The sequence below is a fragment of the Parambassis ranga genome, chromosome 2, assembly GCF_900634625.1.
Source record: "Parambassis ranga chromosome 2, fParRan2.1, whole genome shotgun sequence".
In the NCBI taxonomy this organism is placed as follows: Eukaryota; Metazoa; Chordata; class Actinopteri; family Ambassidae; genus Parambassis; species Parambassis ranga.
The window spans coordinates 43,487,261-43,508,495 of NC_041023.1; the positions used below are offsets into that span (position 1 = coordinate 43,487,261).

Consider the following 21,235-nt stretch of genomic DNA (forward strand, 5'->3'; position numbering starts at 1 on the left):
AGTTCTTCAGGGAAGGTTAGATAAATACCTTTCACAACAGCAAGTGTCTGTTGCACAGAAGTTTAATCTCTGTCACAAATAGCTCAGAGCAGAGGTCAGTGATGTGAGGAGCAGCCAGAGCAGTGCAGAAATGATGGGAGAGGCCTCCTCGTGCTTGGTCAGCTAAATTCAGATATTCCTCTGCCAAGAAATTGCACATGTAATTACAGTGGCTTGTAAAAGTATTCATACCCCTTGAACTTTTCCACATTTTCTCACATTATTCCCACAAAAATAAATATATTTTATTGGAATGTTATGTGAAAGACCAACACAAAGTGGCATACAGTTGTGACGACGTTTTACAAATAAAAAACTGAAAGGTGCAGTGTGCAAAAGTATTCAGCCCCCTTTTCTCTGAGTGCATCCAATTGCCTTCAGAAGTTGCCTGATGATTTCTGACTGATCGAATGTTGACCTAATGACTAGATAGAGTCCACCTGTGTGTAATTTAATCTCAGTCCAAATACAGCTGTTCTGTGACGGCCTCTGTGGTTTGTTGAGAGAATATTGGGGCGCAAACAGCATCATGAAGTGCAAGGAACACACCAGACAGGTCAGGAATAAAGTTGTGGTGATATTTAAAGCAGGGTTAGGCTATACAAAGATTTCCCAAGCTTTGAACATCTCACAGACCACTGTTCAGTCCATCATCGGCGAATGGAAGGAGTATGGCATAACTGCAAACCTACTGAGACATGGTCATCCACCTAAACTAACAGGCAAAACAAGGAGAGCACTGATCAGAGACGCAGCCAAGAGGCCCATAGTGACTGTGGATGAACTGCAGAGATCTACAGCTAAGGTGGGGGAATCTGTCCATGGGACAACTATCAGTCATGCACTGCACAAATCTGGACTTAATTGAAGAGTGGTATTAAGAAAGCCATTGTTAAAGTAAACCATAAGAAGCCATGTGAGTGACCTAGCAATCATGTGGAAGAAGGTGCTCTGGTCAGATGAGACCAAAATTGAACTTCTTGGCCTAAATGCAAAACGCTATATGTGGCAGAAACCTAACACTGCACATCACTCTGAACACACCATACCCACTGTCAAACATGGTGGTGGCAGCATCATGCTCTGGGGCTGCTTCTCTTCAGCAGGGACAGGTCAAGTCAGAGTTGATGGGAAGATGGATGGAGCCAAATACAGGGCAATCTTGGAGGAAAACCTGTTGGAGTCTGCAAAACACTTGATACTGGGGCGGAGATTCACCTTCCAACAGGACAACAACCCTAAACATAAAGCCAAAGCTACAGTGGAATGGTTTAAAATGAAACATATTAATGTGTTAGAATGACCCAGTCAAAGTCCAGACCTAAATACAATCGAGAATCTGTGGCAAGATCTGAAAACTGCTGTTCAGAAACGCTCTCCATCTAATTTGACTCAGTTTGAATTGTTTTGCAACGAAGAATGGGCAAAGATTTCAGTCTGTAGATGTGCAAAGCTGGTAGAGACATACCCCAAACGACTTGCAGCTATAATCAGGGGGGCTGAATACTTTTGCACGCTACAGTTTTCAGTTTTTTAATTGTAAAAAAAAAATGAACTCATGTTTAATTTTCTTTCTGCTTCATAATTGTGTGCCACTTTGTGTTGGTCTTTCACATAACATTCCAATAAAATATATTTATGTTTGTGGTCATAATGTGAGAAAATGTGGAAAAGTTCAAGGGGTATGAATACTTTTGCAAGCCACTGTATCTCTCATATAGGTCAGTTGGCCGGGCAAAACCAGAACTACCACCGGAAGGCCCATACGTCATGTTAATGTGCTGCTGTCTGGCAATCAGGGAGGAAACCTGTCATTCCAGAGCACCTCAGAACAATTACTCAGAACTCCAGCATGCCAGGGAATGGTAGTTTTTGTTGAGATTGAAGTGGGGGGAGTCCACGCACAGCATTCCTGTTTCTGGTTTTTTCTGTTTCTCCATGAAGACATTCAGATTAGCCTGCGTGGTTGGTTCTCTGTCATTTGCTGGCTGCTCCTACCAGACTTATTGTGGCATGCTGATGATCCCCCTACAGCTTTATAGTCTCAACACACACACACACGGGCTGTCTGTGCTTGTGTAAACACAGGTTTGTTACATTATTGTGCGTCTAGACCTTCAGATGGAACAAAATACTATAAGCTAGTGCTTGAACATTTTAAATGTGGAACTGTGGATGCAAGCTATGGATGGATTGATTGTAAAACCCCAATTAGGCCTGTAGCTGTTTCACCTCAGTGGGTTTCTGGGAAAGACAAAGAGAAAGAGAGAGAGAGGCTGATAGGAGCAGTCTGTCATTAAGAGTGCAGGGCCCCATCAAAACAAGACCAACATGCTCTAATAACCACCATGCTCCTTCTTGCACTCTGTGTTGTAGCAGCTAACAGTTTGGCTTTATGGATTTAGGACACAACTGGTGCCTAAAAGGCGAACTTTAATGGCTTTACTGGGGCCAGATTTCTTGTTTCCTCTGTCCCATAATTGTGAAATATCTTGGATCCTTGGGGCTGTAGTACAGCAGATGTGAGATGTGAGAAGCCTTAATTCCCATCACCAGGCGGCAGGTGATGAGGCCAAACAATGCAATGCATCACCTGTCAGACACTCAGTTAAGTTAATGCGTAACTATAATTTACAGGGCAACTTGTGCGTCCCGCCTTATCTGCCAGCTCCTCCTCCTGCTCCACTCAGTGCACCTGTGTGATGACCTGAGTGTACTCTCTGTACTTTCAGTTCTGCTGCTTGCACCTGACCTGTGAAAGGTTTCGCTCTTCCTGCGCCGACTACTTAATGGTTCAATTCCTGAGAAGATCACAGAGACAAGTAGGTGCATATTAAAGCAAACATGCGGTTGTGTGTATGTGACTTAATCTCTAGATCTAGAGGTCATATTTAATGTTCATACATTCAGTTATAATTCAGTTATGTATGTTACAGCAACAAACAGGTTTTTAAACCAGCATGCTTAATGTAAACAGCTGAGTCATCCTCAGAACAAAGGCATACTGTGCAAGAATTTTAATTACATTTCACTCACTTATACTAATAACGTTTTATTATAGTTTTCATACAAGCGTGACACATTAGGCGGGTTTGTATCCTCCTTGTGAGCAGCTGTCTTGCCTGGCTCCGCTATTGTTGTTGCCATGTGGTTTGTGTGTGTATAGCGCACCTGAATGTGCTGCATGACACAGCACATTCAGGTGTCAGGAGTCAAATAACCAGCGACAGTTATGTGAATTCACAATGCTACACAAAAACGTGAAAATAGTAAATAAGGGTTAACTAATGTCTGAAACCACTTTAGACATTAGTTAAGAGAGTTAATATTAAACTAGTAAGAGAAACCAAACATGGTCCTAGGGGTAGGTGAGACGATGTTAAAAAGTACCTTTTGATTCTCTGTATACAGAAACACGAGCACTGTGGAGCCACCGTGCTGTTTGGCCACACAGTATATATACAGTCACCCCTCTGTGCTACTATAGAGTGATGTCAGAATGCATGTGTGTTGTATTTGCAGCCCATATTTTGCTTGTTGTAATGGCTGCCAGAGGTAACCTCAGATGTTTCCAAGCCTTTCTTGTGATCCGACCACAGTGCTGAAGCAGCTACTCGGATTTGGCACATTTCTGTCATCGCTGTGTGGTGGGACTCGGACTCGTGTTCAGCACTGTGCCTCCGTTTGATGGGTTGTTGGAAGAATTGTGAAAACAACTGAAAGCAGAAACATTGGGGCTAGTTTTCCTTGTAGTTCCAGAGCATATAAATGGGGACTGCAGTGTGTTTGTTTGAGTCATCGGAGTTGGTTTGTGTCATCCATCCACAGGATTTTCATTCAAAGCATATGTGATGACACTGTCTACTGTGGCCTTCACCATCATACCTGCTATTCATCCTGATGTGTAATCCTGCACAATGATAGGACTTCTGTGTTTATGCATCGTCTGTGATAAATAATAATAACCAATGGTCAAGCCACAGAAAAAAGCATCTTAGCGTGTGATGTGTCAGTGAACAATCAGAGCGGCAACCTTTGGGGCTCAAAGTTGAAGCCCATGCGGAAGTGTCAAAACTTGTAATTCTTGCCGCAACTGCTGGGGGCTGGCTCCAAAAGCAAGTAATTTCCCATAGACTCCCATGTTAAAATGGCCGACTATACAGCAGAAAAAAACATGTTTACAGCCTGGTACAAAAAAACCACTCTGGTCTCAGATGATAGGTTCTCTTCTAGTGTCGATTGTAGGGGGGGTGAATTTTTTTACAACTCACTTGTTTCAATGGTATTCGGACTTAAAATTACGCATAATTATGGGCGTTGAGTGACAGACAGTTGACGTATCACAGCGTGAGTTTCCTGCTTCCACGATCGCCCGCCCCCCTAAACCCCGCTCGTGCTCCCCCTCTTTGTCCATATTTGGAGTTTTGGCGGACGTGACGCTGCCAACATGGCGGCGGTCATCACGTACCGGAACCTCCCACCGAGCCTCAAAACGGCTCTTCAGAAACAAACGGGTGACATCACGAAAGCTCTGTCCATAGTTTTTACTGTCAATGGAACAATCCCACCCAAATCTTTATGAAGCAACGAAGCAGCAATAACATTAAACATGTGTACTTGTCAAGTCAAGTCAAATGTTGTATAAAATGTACGTACAGTTCACATTTTTATCGTGATATGAGTGAGCCAAAAGCAGAAATGTTTTTTTGAAATGTATAAAATTAACTACCACGTGTAAATACTCAACCATTTGATTTACACCCGGGGGGAGAATAGCTAATGTGGCTACTTCACCTGACTTCAAAGCACTCTTTCTGCTGGAGGGGGCTGCCAAGTAGCTGCCACAGGACTGTCCACATCACATTGTGGGTTTTTTTGAAAAAAAATTGTAACATGTATGAATGTCCTAATCAGACTTTCCCCTCTTTGAAAACTCTACCTATTTATGTCCAAATGTCCCCACTGTCTGGTCAGCAATTTAGGGAGCCTCTCCACTGAAGCACTGTGACCCTCAGAGCCCTTTGACCAAGGTGCTTAACCTCAATTAAGTCTCTCAGCATCCAAGCGTATGAAACGGCTGTCAAAACCTGGCCAACCAGAGCTGCCAAGTCAGCAAAAAGCACAGTAATGAAATAATCAAATCAGGTTATAATGGAAGCGATGGCGTGTGATGATATAATTACTTTGCAGGTACCCCACGACTTCACCATGTCCACAACAATGGAGATACGTGTGGGGTGCCAAGTCGCCGATAATTAATCAAACTGTTATTTTTGCAGGCTTAAAATAGCAACCACCATCTAGTTAATTCATCAACTCGCCTTCAAAGTTAGATTCCCACAGAGATTCCTTTAATTCCGCACAGGGAGGAAAAACAGGGGGCTTTCTATTTGCTGTCAGTGGTGGCGGAAGGGGGGCTTATTATTGGATGTTTTGTGATAATCCGATGCTGCATTCCTCCCTGGGGGCAACCTGAGCGCTGAGTGTGAAGCTCTGGGAGCCTCAGCCAGATTAGATGGATTAATATAGCTGACTTGTTGGCCAGAAGCTTGATATCACCACATTTATCGTACATTTGCAAAGTCATTCCACAAGATTTTAAGTCTGTACAAGTTAATACAAGTTAAACTCTATCAAATATTAGGCTGCTATCCTGTTTTTTGCTATTAATATGAATGAAACTCTCCTTTCTGGTAGTCGTGCTGGCAAGGAAACATTGTTCAGTTCACACATAAAGGCTTCTGTTCTGCTCCTTTCAGCCATGTGAAGCGAAAGGTTCTTATGAGTCCAACATCCTGATTTATAAAAGTCCCATGATATGATCATTTAGCCACTGGCTTCAGGCTCAGTGAACAAGAGGAATCTGGGTTTGTTTAGCTCTCATAGATTTGCCTGTGTGCCTGGTTCATGCAGGCAAAGGCTGGATGGGCGAGGGAGAGACAAGGTCGTACTCACTTTTCTGTAAAATGATCTGGACGAACAGGGTCTTAATTAATCCAGCTCATTAAGGCGCTACCTCCAAAAGGCTTAGTGAGAATCCACAAACAGAGGTAAGTTCAGGACGAGGACAAGTGATGCTCTGCTGTGAGTTGCTTTTCATCCTTTTTTTTTTTTTCTTTTTTGTTGTTGATTATAGCCACTCAATAATTATGTGATCAGAGTAGCTGCACTGTGTACTGTTGCCTAGAGATACACTGATTATAATTCAGTATGTTTGGAAGTGCTTTGTAAGGATTTGTGGTACAACATTTAATGCACAAAAGCTTGCTTGGTGCTATAAGCTGCATGACTTTATGCCCTTCTCATGTGCAGCACTTTTGCTTTGTGACATGGTCCAACAGCAGATTATATAAAAGGACGTAAAGATCGTTTATTATCTTCAGTTTCATGCGTTAAACTGATTGCACCACCAATTGTTGCAATTAAATGTGACGAATACACCTATATTAGTGGACCAGACCAGGCATTACCCACTATGGTTAAAAAGGCTCATGTAGGAAACTCAAAACATCCACATAAAAACCTCCAGGAAAGGTTATCAACACCAAATATCTGGCCTGCCACAATCCTCAGGGGAGCCCTGTACAGTGTGGACATAAGGCCATATGTTAAATGGCTCCTCTTTTACAAGCTATGCTTCTTACACAGGTCAAAGAGGAAGAGGGTTGAGCCACAGGAATGTTTACCTATTTAGGACATAGAAGGCAGGGTAAGGAATCAGAATCAGAATCGAGTTTATTGCCATGTAAGTGAAAAACACATTACTAGGAATTTGCCTTAGTGTCTAGTGCAACAGTGCACTAAAAGCTCCAGAGCGACCGTTCAAGGCGCCCTTTTGGCTCTCGAAAATAAATTTGCAGATTGCGGTACGTACAGACAATACAATCACATAATGAATTGACCCTTGATTACAGTACACGTGGTAACGTGATGGGATTTTTTCTTAGACATAAAGGATGGGGGGAGAAAACAACAGATACGGAGGCAGACGAGAAGGAAGGGAGGGGTAGCGAGGGGAATGTATGTGTGTCAGTTCCATGAGAAGTGTGTGCGATAGTATGACTGAGACTGCCAAGATGTTTACAGGCAGTCCACCAGTTGTCCTTGAAGGGAGATAGGAGTTGCACAGGAGACAGATAGGAGCAAAGCTGCTGGGCTATACTTCAGGGCCGGGAGAGGGACAGACAGAAAATCAACCAAAATCATAACAACAATTTTCGATCTGTAATTAATTTGCCCAGATCAGTGATCAATAGGTCAGACCGGCCTCAGTGCTCATTCGTCCCTTGCAGGTGCATGGAGAACCTTCGACATCTCTTCCAGCTTGACAGATATTCCTTCCATTGAGATCCTCAACTGGTCGGACTGTCTTCCGATGTTGTCCACCTGCCTCCAGCCCTCTCTCCGGAGCGGGCTGAGATGTTGCAAATCAGCCCATCCATCCGGTCCATCTTCTGATGTAATTCCGAGTTCCGAGGTCCCATGAGCCCAGGGTCTTGTTTTGTGTCCACGCTTAGCGGTAGTGCCAATTTGCCAGCAGCGGCTTTTCCAACTTTTTGGTACAGCAGGACAGCTCCCACGCAATTCAGAAGTATGCCTACTACCAGTGTCCAATAGATGAAGGAGGTGAGGAGTTAAGGGGTCTAGTGTTGGCCACATCAGGACCTTAAGAAGTCCAAAAGAGGAAAGAACACTTCATGTAAAGGAAGCAGATGATCTGAAATTATTGATTCACCTTTCTGGCCTGATAGTTGGTTAATCAAATAGATAGATGTTGTAGTGTTGTAGTGTAGTGCTCATTAATCCATGCTCACAAATCACTAAATCCTCGGCTAAGCCGTCAAACTTTATCCGCATTTAATTAAGAAAGCACAGGATTACAGATTGACTTACAATAGGAGCAGGTGATGATCACAACTTAAAGATGATGGTTTTCTACAACATATATCCCGCTCAGTGTTGGAAGTTCCATCCAAACAATACCCCCCCCCCCCCCCCCCCCCCCCCCCCGACCCCAGGAATGTGGGGCTCCAACACCTTCACTTCTGTATTGGCCCTCACTGCTTATTTTACCAAATAATAATAATGTAATGATCTTAGCAGCTCTTCTGGAGTTTGTGTACACACATAGCCAGCAGCCACATGCCATGTAAAGTGTGTGTTGGTCTAACTAAGATTGTCTTTCATCAAGCGCAGGTATTGGGTGTCTTTTGTGAACCTGAGACCCGTCACCTCCGTAACCAATCCCAAAGCTCGCAGCCATGAGTTTTCACACACTCCCGGGCAGGCGTAACCAAAGCTTTAACACCTAGAATACATTTAACTAAACAACATTATGTCCTCAGTAAGTGCAGCTTCTTCATGAAAGCCTTTTCATTGTGTGCATCTCAGGGCCTTGCTTATGTTGCGTTTGTTATGTTGTGCATTCAGGGTATTAACTCAAAGCAGATGCCACAATCGCAGCTGAATTTTACGTCACTCTCCTTTAACCTGCTGCAACAACTCTTCCCGTTTTGAGGTTTTGAAAGCCTTGTGGTTGATTCTCACAAAGCCTACCACTGTTATATCTGCGACCCACTGCCCTGGATGCCAGACACCAATAAAAGCTGCCATAAAGCGTGGAGAAACTGTGCACGGCCACGCCTGGTCTGAGTTACACGCCGCGGCACTCCGCATTTACGGAGGCTGCAGGTTTGTCATGGCAGAACAATGGCGACTGTATCGAAGGGCGTCTAATGCTGCGGATTTATTTGGCCCCTGGGATGCAGTCTGCGCTCTGAGGAAGAATGTGTGCACACGTGTAGTTGAGGAATTTGTGCATTGTATATGATTGCACGACGTTTTACCACTTCCTGACTCTTGACCCTTGACTTCTTGATTTTCTTGCTGGAATTTCCTCAGCTAATGAGGGAGGCTGTGACATAAATTCATAGTAGGGACCTAATTGCAGTCTGAACATGGACATTTTTTTTTTTTCCATATTTTTTAGTGTTGTACTTTTGTGCATTTTATGGCTGAAATTACAAGCAATCCAGATTCAGAGGTAGCTGCTTTCTTCCTCTTTTAGGTTCAATGGTGCTGTGCTATAGTTGGTTTGCATTTTTTATATAAATTATGTGTATGTTTGAGTGTGAGGTGTGTGTGGATGTCTTAAATATTACTAGACTAGGGATAAAAATAAGAGATTATTACCTCATTGATAGCCTCATCCCCTATTCCAATAAACAGCAAAAGATGAACAGTGACACCGATAATGCAATGAAGTGCAAATAACTGGGTTAGAGTACAATGTCTGCCACGTTTTATTGTAACCTATACACTTAGTAATACATAGCAATGTATCCTACTGTGTCTAAGCAGTCTGTCTGAAGACTTTTTTTTTTTTTTTTTACTGTGGCTGTAAATGCTCATCTAAATGAGCGCAGGCAATGACACAGCCCGTTAAACGTGCTGTGAACAAGAGGCTGAGGCCATTTATAGGACGACATATGTAGGTATGCTTTTTTTTCCAATCATGTTTCCAGACTGAAGGAATTAATCCGGTTAAACACTGTCACTAGACTGTTAGTATAACATGAGGAAGCTGCTCAGGTGCACCTCTGATGGGACGGGGCTTGTATAACCCCCTGAGTGAGGATATGTTATGTGTAACTGTCACACACACACACACACACAGAGAGAGAGAGAGAGATGATTGTCAGGAAAAAGATTCTCGAAATATATTGTGTAATAAAAAAAAAAATGAGAAGTGTGGTGCTTCCAGAGAAAGAGGAGAGGAAGAAAAGTGTATGACAGGCACACTGATTAATAACGACACTGGGAACCAGGTGCGCCTGCGCTGGTGTGCGTATAAGTTGGTGTTTTGTAATACTATACAATACTCCCTACCCATAATGCCTTGTGTTTCATTTTGTAACGTGTTTATTGCATCGATGCGCCGGGCTCGACCCAAACATTGTCCTCCCCGTGTATAAATTTGGTTTTAGGCGCTGCGCTCTGTCTTTTTGTGCCCGGAATAAACCATTTGACCACCAGGACGGGGGGGTGTTCGCCGTGCAGACAACTCCGGGAGACGCAGAGGTAGGCAATGGAACGTTAATATTCTCTGCAGCTTGTGCTTTCATAAGGAAACGTAATGGTGCAGCGTGTGCAGGGTACGTGTAGCCGGCATTTTAAAGGCGCATCATCATGTCTCTGCTTCTCTTTAACACTTAACACGTTACACGACAACGTTCCATAACTGTCACACATAACGCACATGTAACACAAAGAGTGTCACTCACTCCCGCACTCCCTCGCTCCCTGCTCCCCCGTACGGGGCGTTCAGAGTACGGCACCATATAGTCAAACTCACTGGGAAAACTATTTCAGACATTTCAGACACTACCTCTGTCATTTTACTGGCGCCGTTAATGACGTCATTGCTGTCGCAGATCAAACGTGTCGCTATCTCTGCCGGCTAAACAAACTACGTGGCTAGCTATTTTAATGTGTGCAGTTATAGCCCAATAAATGTTTTATTAGCAAAACATGAATAAAACAAACACAACAGGACATTTTATATTTGCTAAACAGATCATCTAAATCTAAATTATGATTGTAAGACGGTGATGTAACTTCCGTCCCGGTTCTTCTTCTCGGCCGGTGCGCGCAATGCATGACGGTACATATCGCTAATTTACTTTTCACTGTAAAAAATGTAGAACAATATAAAACAAAAACACTTGTGCACTTTCTTTTATTTATTTTTATTTATTTATAAAATATTGTTACTTCACCTTTACTAAATGGAAAACACAAGTTATATATATGTGCAGCCAGATTTGAAATATACATGTTTTGTTTAAATAAATAAAAATGATGCATTGTGGGATACATCGAGGGCCCTATATGGGGTGGGAGATTTGTCATTATACCATCTCTTGATTTCTAAAGCACAGGCAGTGATAGTGAAAGGTGGGTGATGCAAGGCGGCGCCCGTTATATCAGTATAGTAGTGTGGTCACATTGCTCAGCAGGGGACAGCATGTGAAGAGGACGAGTAAGAGTCAAAGGCAGAGAGGAGTAAGTTGCACTGAAATTCAGTGCGAGAAAAAAAATGGGTAATAACACTGATGTGTGCAGTTTTAGAACAGGTAGAATGACAAACATCTGTTTTGTCAATAGTGATGGGATGAGCTGCAAAAACTAACCTCTAAATACGTTAAATTGAGCATGAGGGCTAAGTAATTATCATTTGTTTAGTTTATATTATTAATTTCTGCACAGTAGAAGGAAAATTGTGGAGAATAGTTCCCAGGCGCATACAAAGTGACAAATGAGAGCTCTGCAGACTACAGATAACAGGCAGTACACCCACAAAGGTTCGTCCTTGTGGCGCTCATCTCAGATAAGCTAGGCAAACCAACTGCCACAACATGCCTTTTATAACTCACTCCTGACTGCGAAGATGTGAGTGTTCTGTGCTCATTTTGTTATTTTTTTGTTTTCCATGTAGCTGTTTTTTTTCTGTTTACAGGGGTGTGTGTATCCCTGCCTGAACCAGCGATGGCCGACCAGCAGACTCCTCCACAGCAGGTTGACCCACTGCTAAACAAGCTCCAACCAGGGCCCCCCCCCAAAGGGAAGGAAACCACCAAAGATGCCTTGCTAGCTAGAGGCCAGTGGGCCAGCAAGGCTGAGTTCCTCCTGGCTGTAGCCGGGCAGATCATCGGGCTGGGAAACGTCTGGAGGTTCCCTTACCTCTGCTACAAAAACGGAGGAGGTGAACAGAGGAAGTTTGCAGGACATGAAGTTAAAGGGTGTGTGTCTTTTTTTTGTACATCATTTTTATCCTCTATCCAGGTGTGTTTTTTGTACCATACCTGTTGTTCCTGGTGCTGTGTGGCATACCCCTGTTTCTCCTGGAGACCTCACTGGGACAGTACACCAGCCTGGGAGGGGTCAGTGCCTGGAGGACTATCTGCCCATTATTTGGAGGTACTTTCATTCTGTTTTGCGTTATTGCTGTGTAGCATTGGCTGCTTGTAAAACCAGAAGCAGTGCTGTTCTTATTTTCACCATCTTTTCTCCTGCACTTGCCCTTCTCTTTTCAAAGCATTCCTGTGTGCACATCAGTGCAAACGCCATATAAACAGCCTGTCTGCAATCAGAGCATTCGGCTGCCCCTGCCAGCTGTGTGCATGTGCACTTCATATTGAATCTCAGCCTGTGTATCAAAACAATTCAGGAGTGCCGTGCCAAGAAAAACACACAGCTGATTTTTATGGTATCTTTGTGTCCAAACAAGAGTTAAGCATTAACTTGACTCACAATTACACCGGTGGAACGGATCTATGTGATGTTTTTATGTAAGGACTTAAACTGTGTGTGAAGTTATTTAAGTTGTACACATGATCCTGAATAATCTAAACGCTCCAGGAATGAAGGCTGCTTTAGATAATTAAACATCAGGATGAAAGGAATGCAGCGAAGTATCAAGGAAAGTCGACCACAAGCTGAGACCCACCCTTACAGTAAAGGCACTGTAATGGACTTTGATCCATCATTCAGCAGACTAGTGTATGCAAACACACACACAGGAAATGCTGTGCATTGTGTTGCTGTGATTGGTTGCACATCCACTTGCGAAACACATTGTAAACTTTGTGTGTCTGTGTTTGTGTGTGTGTTTCTCCTGATCAATCATTGTGAGTATGCCGGCATGTGCCTCTCTCTCTCTCTCTCTCTCTCTCTCTCTCTCTCTCTCTCTCTCTCTCCATGTGGCCCGCAGACGTACACACACACACACGCACACACATTGTTTTGTTGACAGCTAGTTGTGTGAAGGCCACGTGTTAGGCACGAACATCATCCCCAGGCACATGTGCTTGCACTTAGTACACAGACTAACACAAACAAAGCCATGCTTCTGTAAGAATTCCTTCCCTTGCTCGCACATTTAGTCGGCCATCATCAGAGAAAAGCCTGAATATCATTAGGGGACATCACAAACAGCTATTTGTCTCAGCAGACAGCCTTCACTCTGTAACCCACTCAAGGCCTCATGAGACTAGCATTCACTCCTAATGAAGATATACTAGGTGTGGGCTGTAAGTTGAGTGTCTCTGTAAACGGAGGCTTTCATCTGACACTCATGAATTTGTGTGTGCATGGATGCTTTTGAAGCACTGTGTGTCGGATAAAGATGATCTGCTTGTGTAACTCAATGTGTCCTTACCTGCATCCTGATTCTTTCCTTGCAGGCCTCGGCTATGCCAGCCAGGTGATGATCCTGCACGGCTGTGTGTACTACATCGTCATCCTGGCCTGGGCTCTCTTCTACCTCTCCTACAGCTTCCAGGCGGAGCTGCCGTGGTCACACTGTAACAACACTTGGAACACTAGTGAGTGAAACAAGCTGTTAGCACAGTTTGAAACTTTTTAAGAGCATCCTGAGTATATTGTGTGTGTCTGTGTGTGTGTGTTCTGCAGATTCATGTGTCTTATTTGACCGCCACAATCAGACGGCCAACGTGAGCAGCATGCCTGAGAATGCCACCTCACCTGTCATGGAGTTTTGGGAGTGAGTGTACCATAAAAATGATCGCGCCTCTTGGAATACATGAAAACGTCCCATTAACAGCAGTACGTGTGTCTTAGGCGGGAAGTGCTCCGCCTGTCCAGCAGTTTAGACGAGCTGGGACCAATCAGCTGGAAGCTGGCTCTGTGTCTCGCTGTCGTCTGGCTCATCTGCTACTTCTGTGTTTGGAAGGGAGTCAAATCCACTGGGAAGGTGAGCAGCGAAAAACGACCAAAAAAAGCAACATTATTAAAAATAAAATGAAAATATGTCCGGCAGTGTTAATTTTGTTGACGAATCATTTTCGTCATAGTTTTCGTTAACAACCTTTTTTTGCTGATAAAAATGAGACGATAACTAAATAAAAACTAACGCACGGTGCCAAAAAAGAAGACGAAATGTATCAACGAATAAAAACGAGACGAAATTATTGATGGAGACAAGATCCAATCAGAGCAGATTTTGTTTGTGGAAGGGAGGGACGAATCAGACGGCGGCAGAGAGCCAATCAGAAGTGATCTCTCTGCGTAAGGACGTTACCCCGCGATGCTGGAAGAAGGCGTCCTCATGCATGGTAACACAACACAGGAGAAGAACAGACACACGGACACGTTTGATGTCAAGACAAACAAGACGGTTCAAACCGTGCGGAGCGACTATCAGCGGTAAAAACAATAAACCTGAAGCGACGTTTGCAGACGAGTCGTCTTAACTTCCGTTCAAAGATACACGTGACAAAATCTATAAATGAAGACACCGCTGCTGATGGTTTTACAGCATGCGACCTGTTTCTAAATTGTCACTGAAGTGTTTTGCTGTAGTTATGGAGGATTCATGAAGAAGGTCATGACTGAACAGTGTATTCAGGGAGAGCAGCTCACTGTTCACTGGTTCTTTTGTGAAAAGGTCATAGCAATTAAATAAAGAGGTGTTTGTTTCAAATAACAAAAGTTAAACTGTGCCTGTTTTATTGCACTTCAAACATTAATTATTTCATGAAAAAATATATGTCATAGAATTTTAGTCGACTAAAATTCTTTGATATTTAGTCGACTAAAACTAGACTAAAAGTTAAAAAATGTTGATGACTAAAATGTGACTAAAATCAAATGACATTTTAGTCACAAGACTAAAATAAAAACTCTTTGCTGCCAAAATTAACACTGGTCCGGTGGGGGATGCAAATGTTTGAAATGATCTTATCACATATGTCACGACTGCCTTGATCCGTTTGCTTGACTGTTTCTACATACAAAAATAAAAAAATACCACGTTTCCACATTTCAAAATATTTTACATACAGATACAGTCATCGCAGAAACCCTAAACATGGATGTGTTGTTAGAATGTAGTGAAGCAGGAAGGCTCCTGCAGTGGAAAATGAGTAAGTAAGTTCTCTAGCAGCAGCAGAATGCATTTTTCATAGTAACAAAAAAACCTGCAGGTGCTGTGAAATGGCATCAATCTTCTCCTGCAGCGACTGGCCACTGCCATAATTCTACCAGACTTGTTTGCGTGTCACTGCCACCATCCGTCACAACAACTTTTAAGACTTTCCAGTGGCTTCTCTCTCTCCCTCTCTCTTTCAGTGTTTTTGTCCGCAGTCCTTCCTGACACTGTGTGTACCTTCTAGGTGGTGTACCTGACAGCCACCTTCCCATATGTCATGCTGTTTGTGCTGCTGGTGCGCGGTGCCACCCTGCCCGGAGCAACCCAGGGCATCATCTACTACCTCAAACCCAACCCCACCCGCCTGGCAGACCCACAGGTACAACACACACACACACACAGAGGGAGCTGTAGCTAAAAACATCAACAGAAAATCTATAGGTGCTTTCTGTTTCCGTCTCTCTGCAGGTATGGATGGATGCAGGTACCCAGATATTCTTCTCTTACGGGATCTGCCTGGGAAGTCTAACAGCCCTGGGCAGTTACAACAAATACAACAATGACTGCTATAAGTGAGACACTGTCACACCCTCACATTTACTCTCCGCTCCACCTCAGACCAGCCGCGCTCAGTGAAATGTAAGATGTGAGCTCCTGCTGGTCAGATGGCTTCCAGAAGGAATGGCTGGAATGGACAGAGAAAACACACTGATACAGCCACACCTTAAAGAAAAGCCCTCACTGCCATGTTTCCCACACTCCAGCACTCCCACACACACACACTCACACCAAGCCAAGCACTTGACTCTTTTATGGTAACAGGACAGAGCTGCACCACATCAGGACTCTGTTCTCTTCCCACTTTATGTCTGAAGTGTTTTCTCTTGAGTGTATTCATTCATCCTAACTCACATAATGGCTTTTTGTGTGTGTGTGTGTCTGCAGGGACTCCTTCCTGCTCTGCCTCCTGAACAGCAGCACCAGTTTCCTGGCAGGTTTTGCCATCTTCTCAGTGCTGGGCTTCATGGCTGAGGAGCAGGGCGTGGACATAGCCACCGTGGCACAATCAGGTTCGGGGGTTCTTCTTGTTGTTTTAGGAAGGTACTGTGGAAAAAGTTGTAAAAGTCAAAATGATACGTCTTGTCCTTTCTCAGGTCCAGGCCTCGCGTTCATCGCCTACCCCAGAGCTGTAGCCATGATGCCTCTGCCCCAGCTGTGGGCTGTGTGCTTCTTCCTCATGATCATCATGCTGGGACTAGACACACAGGTAAGCAGATTTTTGATGAGGGCAGTGATGTGTGTTGATGTGTTGTGTCCTGAAAAACTCTGCTGTCGCACAGTTTGTGAGTCTGGAGGCCCTGATGACATCAGTGACCGACCTGTACCCTCATCTGATCAGACGGGGCCACCGCAGGGAGCTGCTGCTGCTGTTTGTCTGCGTCGTCTGCTTCCTGATTGGACTGGTCATGGTCACGCCGGTCAGTAAGGACGGGAGCATGTGAGCTTCTCTAGCCGTGATGGGGAATGATGGATTTTTGTTTGTCTCTTCTTGTGCAGGGTGGTCTCTATGTGTTCCAGATCTATGATCATTTCTCCTGCAGTGGAGCTAGCCTGCTGCTTCTCTCCATCTTCCAGTCTCTGGCCATAGGCTGGGTCTACGGTACCAATCCCTTTTTCATTCTCTCCCCTTATTCCTTTAATCTAGAACTAATTTCCTGGACTTAAGTCTTACCAGCTTATTCCACTGTATGTCTGAGTTTAATTAAATTCTGTTGGAGCTTAGACAAAAGCAAAATCTGAAAACAATCTTAGTCTTATTGTTGTCCTTTAAAAGCATGTTTTTTGTCATTAATTAAAAAAAATCTGATAAACACACACACACACACATACACAGTCGAGCTGTCCACTTCCTCCCCTCCCTCTGCATTCCACTTGGAGTCAGTAGACAGTATATTAACATGGCTGCAGCTACCCACTGTTGTAAGGAGACTGGCTCCTAGCCAGGCCTCTGTCTGTCTCGTCCGGGCCCTAAATCAGCCCGCGGGCCCCGTCGCCTCTCAGTCTCAGTCTGTCGGCCCTAGGGAGCCCCTATCCCAGCCAGACCTGGGGCTCTAAAGACAAACATTGTTTGTTTAAATGTGAGATGGGTGAAATTTGTCATTTACACACATCAGGGGGGAACACACCACGATTAATGTGATATCCGGTAAAGAGCAGCACAAGATAACTAACAGGCTGAATATGGCAGGCTGTGTGTGTGTGTGGGTGCATATGAATACCAAGAACGTCTGATTTTACGGCTCTCTCAGCAGTAGGTGAGTGCAGAGGAGAGGGGTTTTTTAAGTGTACTGGGTAACACAGCGGTCAGGACTCCACTGCACATTTCCCTCCTTTTTTTATGGCTGTGGGAATTTACAGTTTTTTAAGGACTGTAACACTCTGGGGAAAAAAGAGAGGCTATAGAAATGTGTGTTTTCTGCTGCATGATATTCACTCTGTGATCTGCTTTTTAAATAAAGCTTGGATCCTTATTATTTTGAACTTGTGCAGTGAAAAGAGGACAGCTATAAGAACGCCTGCTGTCACAAAGCTACTGCAGCAATACATCAGTTAGATGTCAGAGGGGGCTTTTAGGGAGGTTCCTACTGATATGTCATTGCAAATTGTCCATTTCTTGAAGGGAGAGGGGGGTGTTCTTCCACTGCAGGAAATAACAGGCATGTTCCTGCCACTGAAACTTTCCCCTTTCATATACTTGCAGGGATTCCTGAGTAATGAGTTTGACATTTAGTTTTCTTCTTCAGAAAAAAATGTGTTTTTTGACCAAAGTTGGCCCATGTCTCTCCACCACAACCATAATGTCAAAAGCCAACCACAACCGAACTTCACGGTCTTCTTCTTTTGGCTGCAGGAGCTGAGCGCTTCAGTGCCAACATCAGGGACATGACTGGCTACAGTCCCCTGCCCGCCTTCAACCTCTGCTGGAAATACTTGACTCCGATTGTGTGCACTGTGAGTGACCTGCTCTCATCCCGTTTAATGTGAGGCAATAATCTACAAACATGCAAAACAACTTTAAATCTGCTCCTTTGTCTCTGTTAAAGGCTACCTTTGTGTTTTCCCTGGTGTGCTGGTCTCCGCTGAGCCTGGGAAAAGGTCTGGTCGCTCCAGTCTGGGCCTCCGCGCTGGGCTGGGTCCTCACCCTCTCCTCCGTCTCCCTGCTTCCCATCTGGGCCATCTATGCCCTGGTCACCACCCCTGGCACCCTGCCGCAGGTTACACCGGCACATTTGCATATGCAGATTATGTATTGAAATGTCCATGCCAAGCGGTGACTTACTTGAGACTTTTGACCCTGCAGCGGTTCCAGCGTCTGTGCAGCCCCGCCGAAACCTCCTCAATGGCCTTCCACCACTTATCCACCGACCGCTCTGCCCTGCCCTACAGCCCTGCACTGCCTCTCGCCGATAAGCCGAAGGAGCCACTCACAGCCATCATCCAGGACCAGATGGCCTGATAATGCTCAAAGCTGCTGGATCCCAAAAAAATGAAGTTGAAGTTAAAGTCACCATCAGAATGCCACAACCTCCTGTACACAGGTGTCATTTAACGGAGCATTCAGGTGATCCTAATTAATTCATCATGTCTTATTTACCTCATGTGATGAAGTGACACCAAGGACTGCCTGAATGCACCATTTACACACAAAAAGGTGTTTTACCACAGCAGGAACCGCTTACAAGAAGGTTCCCATTCCTTTGTCGGTTAAGTCGTAATTCAATATCTTTGCACTCACCTGTCCGTGCTCTTGTCTGAGTTTACACAGAAGGGAACTGTGCTGTTTTGACCAGTCAGTAACAAGGTGCTTTATTCCCTCTTAAAAGCCGAGCTACAGGGGAACTTTTGGCACAAAGGTTCAAAGTGGCACTCTAAAAGGGGCCTGTGAGTTCCTGCAGTGGAAAAAAGCACCCAAATCCTTCTACACAGGGTCCAGCCCTGAACCGGGACACAGGCCTGTTTCTGGCTAAATCCCCACACCCTCTTCACTCTTTACTTAACACCTCTGGGGTTCTTTATTTCTTGTTATTTATTAGTTCAGTCACTGTTCTTGAGGACCACAGAATGCACATGAATAGCCATGTTACTGTCCCCTTTGTTTTTCTGCTCAGCATCACACAATAATCACTGTTTGTCTCTATACTCTCTGTGAGAGTTTGAGAGATCACTCCTTCTATTAGCATGTCTGCCTGGCTTTGGACTCAACTCTGAACGCATCGTTTGATTAGTTTTGGTGCAGGTTTCAGCTGAAATGACTCCATGAGTCAGACAAATATAATGCAGTCCTTAACCGTATCATGGAATGGTTCATAACGCGCCTTTTTACCAAATCATTTACCAAATATATTTGTTTGTTTGTTTTTTATTGCCAATATGTAAGTGCTTATATTAATGTCATGGTTAACGCCGACGTATTTGGTTGCTTTCTCAATCATTCAGTTTTTTTTAAAAACAGCATTATTACCACTGTAACTGTCACTCATCAAGCTGGGAAACATGCAATGTTCATACATATTAATACATATTGCTGCTGCCTTTTAGGAAAAAAAATCATATTTTTTTATAGTCTGTACACCGACTCATACATGTTATATGCAGTAGACAATCGTGATGCGATTGGTGTTGTAGAAATGTGTGAACCTAAAAAATGCGAAAAGACAGCTAGCTTGAAATATGTAGACGAGATTGTGCTTTAATAATTTACTCATTTCATCACCATGAGGTTTTCTTTTCAGCGCCCTCAGAGGGGGTTTGAAATCACCATCAGGTTACTGTACTCTTAAGTGTGGGACAGGATGTACTCGATGATTGTGTAAAAACCTCCCAAAACCAGAGGAAAAGGAATATTTCTTGTGTGATGTGTATTTGAACTTAGACTTGGATCGGAGTGAAAGGCTTCCAGAATGCTCCTCTGAGATTAATTTGAGAATCCACAAATGCCATCTGGTGTCTTTTGAAAGGCTTTTGTTCGCAGGTTGATCCAAGTGTGTTACTATCTCTGTTTACAGGTATATATATATATACATGTGCCTCTTTATTTTAACCATGTATGTGTTTCATTACTTCTCTTCTTTTCAAAATGAATATATATACACGTTGTGGATAAAAGGCTTTGTGGTTGTGTTTATTTGGTTGAGTGAGAGGTGTGTGTGCAGGTGTGTCAGCAGCGTACCTGTGGTCCATGAGAGCAGTCACCCTGGAGACGTCTCTCTCTCTCTTTCTTCCTCAGCGCCATGGCAACAGATGCTGAGAACACACCTGGCTTCTGCGAAGAGCGAGCAGGAGGAAGCAATAAGTTCAGGCTGAGAACAAGCGCTGTGATTGCTGTTCTCTTCATCCTGATGGGAATTACGGGTTTAACGTCCATGAAGAGATAGAAGAGGAGGATGGAGAGTGTGTGTGCACAGCAGAGGAGGAGAGGGAGTCATGGAGACCGAAGAGGGAGGGAGGGGAGGGGAGGGGATGGAATTCTGATACCACAGCTTCGACAGAGCCTGCTGGTTATGTAAAAGGCTTCGGGTTGTCAATTAACCGTATTGGATTCCCGCCCCTTCCAGCCACCGTAGGAAGTGGGCTGGTCCTACACACACGTGGCTCGGCACGCGGGCGCTCACACACACTTGTTTTGGTTTCACTACAGTATGCAGCCTGCTCTGCACATGTGATCCGGGTTACTGTGTAATTGTATGTGTGCGGAGATAACGGGGGCGGTTCATGTCCATATGGTTGCCTTGGCATACATCTCGGTTTCAGATGATAGGGATTAAAAATGATCCAATGGGCTGAGTGTGTGAGATTCAAAGAGCAGAGAGGAAGAGGGAGGGAGAGGAGGGATGGGAGCCAGAGTGTGTCTGTGTGTTGTTTCAGTGCATATGCTGGGGAAAGTTCATTCTGCTCCGGCCCGGTGCCACCAGTTTGCAGCTGCACCTCCAGGGTAACCTTTTCTGTCCTGATCAAACATCCTCTCTCACTCACAGCTCTGTTCTTATGGTGCAGGCAATACACTTGACAGTTTGGTGTAAAGGAGAAGCAGGTGAGGGGGGGGGGGTGTTGAGGCGAGGCGTGAGGACAGGGAGGGAAGAGGAGACGGGCAGTGGGGGTGGGAGATGTGTTGCATAACACCTAGACATGAGCTTGATACCAGACCTACTGCGACTTGTCTTCAGGTGTGTGCAGCATGTCAGAGCA

General features: G+C 44.4%; 1 protein-coding gene across 3 annotated transcripts; it reads left to right on the forward strand.

The window, feature by feature from the left end:
- The first annotated feature begins 2,770 nt into the window (after positions 1-2,770).
- LOC114450297 (sodium- and chloride-dependent GABA transporter 2-like) lies at positions 2,771-20,155 on the forward strand. Of its 3 annotated transcripts, none has more exons than XM_028428325.1 (15): positions 2,771-2,861; positions 11,558-11,803; positions 11,884-12,018; positions 13,284-13,424; positions 13,513-13,603; positions 13,681-13,813; positions 15,234-15,368; positions 15,458-15,561; positions 15,935-16,059; positions 16,144-16,256; positions 16,330-16,467; positions 16,547-16,649; positions 17,901-18,001; positions 18,094-18,264; positions 18,351-20,155. In XM_028428325.1, exons 2-15 carry the CDS (start codon positions 11,587-11,589, stop codon positions 18,504-18,506), a joined length of 1,863 nt encoding a protein of 620 aa, XP_028284126.1. In that variant the 5' UTR covers positions 2,771-2,861; positions 11,558-11,586; the 3' UTR covers positions 18,507-20,155. The 3 variants fall into 3 exon arrangements, with proteins under 3 accessions (XP_028284126.1, XP_028284120.1, XP_028284135.1); XM_028428319.1 differs by lacking the exon at positions 2,771-2,861 and adding an exon at positions 9,913-10,119; XM_028428334.1 differs by lacking the exon at positions 2,771-2,861 and adding an exon at positions 10,890-11,103.
- Positions 20,156-21,235: the final 1,080 nt, after the last annotated feature.